Source organism: Triticum dicoccoides, chromosome 3B, assembly GCF_002162155.2.
Source record: "Triticum dicoccoides isolate Atlit2015 ecotype Zavitan chromosome 3B, WEW_v2.0, whole genome shotgun sequence".
NCBI lineage: Eukaryota > Viridiplantae > Streptophyta > Magnoliopsida > Poales > Poaceae > Triticum > Triticum dicoccoides.
In genome coordinates this window covers 431050443-431056277 of record NC_041385.1, presented here as the reverse complement: position 1 = coordinate 431056277, position 5835 = coordinate 431050443, and the positions used below count along the sequence as shown (strand labels likewise).

General features: G+C 40.6%; 1 protein-coding gene across 6 annotated transcripts in view; it reads right to left on the bottom strand.

The window, feature by feature from the left end:
* Positions 1-565: 565 nt before the first annotated feature.
* The window catches only part of LOC119276344 (aspartic proteinase oryzasin-1-like), a 6850-nt gene continuing 1580 nt past the window's right edge, over positions 566-5835 (bottom strand). Inside the window, exons 4-14 of one of the 6 annotated variants that reach the window (XM_037557388.1) lie at positions 5627-5721; positions 5425-5537; positions 3951-4119; positions 3771-3810; positions 3612-3676; positions 2240-2353; positions 2071-2135; positions 1773-1928; positions 1579-1684; positions 1005-1093; positions 566-901 (exon numbers count right to left, since the gene is read on the bottom strand). In XM_037557388.1, the coding sequence (XP_037413285.1) occupies positions 817-901; positions 1005-1093; positions 1579-1684; positions 1773-1928; positions 2071-2135; positions 2240-2353; positions 3612-3676; positions 3771-3810; positions 3951-4119; positions 5425-5537; positions 5627-5721 (1097 nt within the window). In that variant the 3' untranslated portion in view covers positions 566-816. Of the gene's footprint in view, positions 902-1004; positions 1696-1772; positions 1929-2070; positions 2136-2239; positions 2354-3611; positions 3677-3770; positions 3811-3950; positions 4120-5424; positions 5538-5626; positions 5722-5835 lie in introns of those variants that run through there. The other 5 variants (XM_037557389.1, XR_005136557.1, XR_005136556.1 and 2 more) reach the window with 5 other exon arrangements.

The following is a 5835-nucleotide window of genomic DNA, read 5'->3' as shown; positions in this document are numbered from 1 at the left end:
TTACCGAGAGGGCCCAGAGATACCTCTCCGATATACGGAGTGACAAATCCTAATATTGATCTATGCCAAACCAACAAACACCTTCGGAGACACCTGTAGAGCATCTTCATAATCACCCAGTTATATTGTGATGTTTGATAGCACACAAGGTGTTCCTCCGGTATTCGGGAGTTGCATAATCTCATAGTCAAAGGAACATGTATAAGTCATGAAGAAAGCAATAGCAATAAAACTGTAACGATCATAATGCTAAGCTAATAGATGGGTCTTGTCCATCATATCATTCTCCTAATAATGTGATCTCGTTCATAAAATGACAACACATGTCTATGGTTAGGAAACATAACCATTTTTGGTTAACGAGCTAGTCAAGTAGAGGCATACTAGGGACACTATGTATTCACACATGTACTAGGTTTCCGGTTAATACAATTCTAGCATGAATAATAAACATTTATCATGATATAAGGAAATATAAATAATAACTTTATTATTGCCTCTAAGGCATATTTCCTTCATAAGTTGTCTCCGCAAAACTACATGTTTTAGCTTGACGATGGTAACATTAAAAAAATTTCAAACATATTTTATTATTATAGCTGCACAAGGTAGTGGCTAAGTACATGTTAGATGCTATTTAACCTTTTACACAACATGAAGCCACATATTGTGCTATATTTTGTGAGACGGAAACGACTAACATGCAATATATATGTAAGGCTATCATGCACGCAGATACATCTTTTTGATATAATTCCATGTCGAAATGGCCATGTTTTACTCAGTCAAAGATAATACATCAGTGAAATGCTTCTCTCATGCAGAATCTGCGAAGCCAATACTCATCTTGTCGTAGTCAAAGATGGTGTGGTATGCTCCCATGAAGACATCACCTAGTATCCTGCATGATAGAGAGGAATCGATGCCGTGAAATTCAGATCTCATGAGAGCAAAATAAAAAACATTTAATCAGCAACAACACTGCAAGTAGTGCTCTGTCTTACCAGAGAGGGCCTACTGGAGGGGGAATGTCCAAAGACGTGAATCCGCTAATACATTGAGCCATGAATCCATCGCCAACCTTAAGAATGTACTACTCGGCGCGGAAAGATGATTGAAATTGTGTGAATACAACATCATTGTATTACAGAACTAATGTTTTATTTGCATCCAAAGCTCTCTTTTAATTAATGGAATGCGACAAATCTTTTGTGTCGCCTTAAAACAATATATTGACAGTGAGGTACATTTCAGTAGGATTTCTCTGAGACTTAAAAGTAGCAAACTAGTGTCAAGAGAAAAATTGTCACGGTTTTAAGTATCTCTGTCTTGCAAGTGCAAACTACTCGTATATTACAAGAGCCACCCGTGTTTAAAAACCCACTGAGTATCAGAAAATACTAACTCATTTTACAGACATGCCAGAATTTATGCTAACAGATAAAAGATGGTAACTTGTTCGAAATGAATACAACACACCCATGAAAGCGGTCAATTTGTTGTATCTAGCCTACTTATCGCACATTCTTATAAAGGTCATAAGTGTGTTACTGTATTGAATGAATGGAAACAGTATACCTGTTCTGGTTGGAGCTCAAATATCCTTCCACCTATACTGAATGAGACACTTTGTAAGGAATCAATATGTCTACAGTCCACATATGAGCCCACGGGACTAGGCATACTGTGGCAGAGCTGTCATTTAGATTAGCTACATGTAAGCTACAAACGTAGAAATGCTTAGCGGTTCAAGAATCAAAAGGTAATCTCACCCGATCGCATACTCCAACATGCCCTCCTTGGTATGATTTTGAACGAATTCGCTTTGCGTCCACGTCATCGCCATCTCGCACGCATTGCATGTAGCGTCAAACATGCTATCTAAAGATGTTGTTTGTCCCTCTCCCGTTACCCTCTTAATACCAGCACTGCGTAGATGCACAGAAACCATGTGAAGTCAAGTCATGAGGGGAATCCAAAATAAACACATAAACATCATATTTTGTTTAAGGACTAATAACTTCAGATTTTCAGAGATACAATCAAAGCTTTGTCGATAACCGCACAGACCTTACTCCACTAGTTCCATCAAATGCGCAGAGCCCAATCTTCGAACACACTTGTGTGGGTGGTGTCTGCGGTTAATCGAAGTGTTGAATTGTAACACAACTAGATTGATAATAGAAAGGTGCCTTCACTTTTCTAACTGTATACAATCGATCAAGCAGAGAGATCAAACCTCAGATTTTAGCAACTCGATCATTTCTTGCCCATATCCAGAAACGACTTGTTTGCACTCTTCGTTAGCCACTCCAGTGGCTCCAATTCGCTCATTGATCTGGGCAATGACACCCTAAACAAAAGAAAAATACTTACATGAAAACCGAATAGGGTTGTACTACTTCAATTAGGGGCATTTTTGTTAGAACACAAAAAATCGTTTTTGGTCCTTCAACTATATCTCGAATTTATTTTTAAACTCTAAGTTCAATAACCTTACAAATTTTATAGTTAACTTCAAAACATGATATATTTGGTCTCTTACCCAACTCGGAGCAATTAGATTCACAATATGACTCTGGTTTTGCATAGGTGAAATCGCAGTAAACAAAAATATAATTTAATTAAGCAATCGATATTTTGCAAGGCACTTTAACTAAGCAATCTCACAATCTATCTAGAACCACGGAAAATATGAAACTAGCCAGGATAAACTACCAAAATATGTGGGAATGTTAGAAATGAAAAGAAATCAGAATTAAAAAAACAGAAATATTCTGAAGAAACTAATTAGAAAAATGCCATAATAATCACCAATTTTCATTATTTCGCATGAATGTTCCTATTTTTTCCAAATATATTTTCGTATTTCCAACAATTTACCATCACAAAATGATTTTTTTTCATAAAACTTTATTTTCATTTAAAGTATTTGGTTTTAATCAGTACTTTTTCCTACATAATTTCCAACACCTTTTCATTTCCTTTTAAGTCAGAGACCACTACCACATCATCCATTTTATGTCTGTTCCATTTGAAGTTATAGGTTAAGTTGACTCGTTTTATACTTGCGGCACCAAAACAACATTTATCCAATAATTGAATGGAAAAAATTCTAATTATTTATTTAGCTAAAAAATAAATGTATTAACAAATGAAAAGGTCACTTTGGATCCCAACATTGCTAAAGTCTAAGGTTGGTCCTTATTATTGTACATAAAAAGTCATGGAAATGGGGAACATAAAAAATACTAGTAGTCACCAAAAAATATATCCAAAAGAGATTCTAAATTTTTTCACAAATTTCAAAATGACATAAGATTTAAAAATATTCTTGAAAACCATAGGACTCGTTAAACTTTGAAATGCCTTATATTGACCACTTACGGTTTCTATTTTGTCCGTTTTGGCTGCCATTTGTGCAAAATCTCAGCCGATGCAAACTATAAACTTCAGAAAGTTTTGACACTTTTAGGGTATTAATAATGTTCAGTGCAATTCTCATGGAAGAAAAAATAATTTTAACAATAGTTGAGGGACCAAAAGTACACTTCTTCCTAGTATAAACTTGAAAGGTGGGATGGAATTGGCCGATGGCTATGGTTGCTTACTATTGGACCAGCAATCAATGAAGTTCCGGAGTCTGCTATTGCTGCACATCCATCCACACAAATTCCTGATCTTGACATACGTTACATATCAGAAGAGGGCAATGTTGCATCTACAGGAGTCCTGCCTATTTAAGAAAGAAAATACACATAGTGCATTACCAGTGCTCTTCCCACCAATAAGAAAGTCTCCCATTTCAAACTGCAGATACCAACAGTATGAAATAAAATAGACAATTACGTAACTCGCAAAAAGTTCAATGGACGGGAGCAACACGGTAAATTCAGAACAAGGCCAACAATATTCTTTTAACTTTTGACAAGTGAAGCTACAGTAACAACCTGCCAGTATGCTTTCCGGGTTACTCGGGTGTATGTATGGCTGCCTTTGTAATGTTTGGGGTCACTACCTCCGAAAACAATTTCACCTCCATCCCCATTGTTTGCATTTCGATTTAACCAAAGGGAGAAAACATGTTGGTTCACAAGGCCTTGTGCAACCATATTGTACCTGGTAGATGACTGGAGGTGTAAGATGGCACCAAAACGCAATTCACGCAAGTGACAAGCTAGAACCTCTATGTGGTGTGACTTGCCCTGTGCCGAATTAATCAGCAAGACAAAGTCAAGGCATAACACTTAATCAGCTAGAATATGCCCCTGGTGGCTAGAAAGTAGGAAGTAGCAATTACCACTTTTTTTTTTGCTGAACGAAGCATACCAAAAGAATCTAACATGACGATAATATAGATTGAAGTGTCCAACAAAAAGAGCGGTTGCTTAGAGCAACTCTAGCAGACCCCATATTTTGCCGACCTGTAAACTGTATTTGCAGGTCGCACGGGGACGCTTATGTGGGCTGAAAATTGCGCGGCAGACTAAAAACGGCAAACAAACCCGTAATTTTTAAACCCATCTTCTCTTGATCCCTCGCCGACCGCTCGAGGACGACGCGCTCGAGGAGCTCCTCCTGCCCCGGTGGGAGGTAGTCCTCGGCTCCGATGACGCCTCGGCGTGGCGGCGCATCGGGCACGGCCTCCTCTGGCTCCCTCTTCACCGGAACGAGGCGCGGCGGCGCATCGGGCACAGCCTCCTCCGGCTCCCTCTTCATCGGAAAGAGACGCGAGCTCGATGAGCACCCCGCGGATGAGCACCCCGCGGACCCGTGGTCGGATGAGCTCCCCGCGGACCAGTTGCCGGAGGAGGCGCAGCGGCGACGGGCGCGCTCGAACTCGAACTCCTCGAGCTCGCGTCGGTTGAATGCCGACGGCGGCCGGGCACCCTGGTTGAGCCACCGACGCGCCCCCCGCTTGCGCGCGGCGTCAGATCTGGCGCGGCGGCGGCGCTCTGCCTCATCCCGAGTCGGCCATGGTGGTTCAAGGCTCGCCGGCGGCGAGAAATCGAGCGGCGCGGTGGGGAATTGGAGGGGAACGCGGGGGCGGGAGGATAGGGTTTCGACCCGCATCTGCCCCGCAAACCTGCAGTTATAATGGCTCGGGGGTTGCGTTTGCGGGCTGCAGCAAAAAAAATTACGGGTCGGACACCGATGCGGGCTCTGGTCTGGCCAGAAAAATGGGCCTAGCCCGTATAATCGCCGGAATTATGCGGGTTTGCACCGGATGCGGGGTCTGCTAGAGTTGCTCTTGCTACACAACACAATACTGTTCTCATGCAAATCTATGAATAAATCCATGGAAAGAAATCTTGGATGAACAACTGTAAGATAAATAAGGATTAAAGACCAGGACGATGCTCCTTAATCTATGGTACCACACAAAAGCTATAATTAGATTATCAATTAATGATACTATTATACCAGACTGGAACTGAGCCTTCAACCGAAATTTCCTTGAATCCAAGTCCAAGGATGCCATCGAATTTTGCTGCTAAAAATGTAAAGCCAGGCTCGTAAGTAGCTTCAATGAATTCCTGGTAACACATTTAAGTTCAGCGGAATTAGCATTGGCAGTCTATTGGTCGAACTAAGTTTGTAAATAAGGAACTGTTACAAAAATCACCTGATTGTTTACAACTAGATTTCCAATAGTTACTTGATCTTGACTGTAAAATCCAAAATTTGCTCCTTTTTCATAATGAATGGAAGCAGGTGTTCCTGCATAGCAGCAAGAAGGGAGAAATCGGACCAGCATCTAGCCATAATCTTAAAAGTCTTACATCATGAAGCAGTGGTTTTCATTTTGCTTATGAGAACATGAAGAAAGTCAAG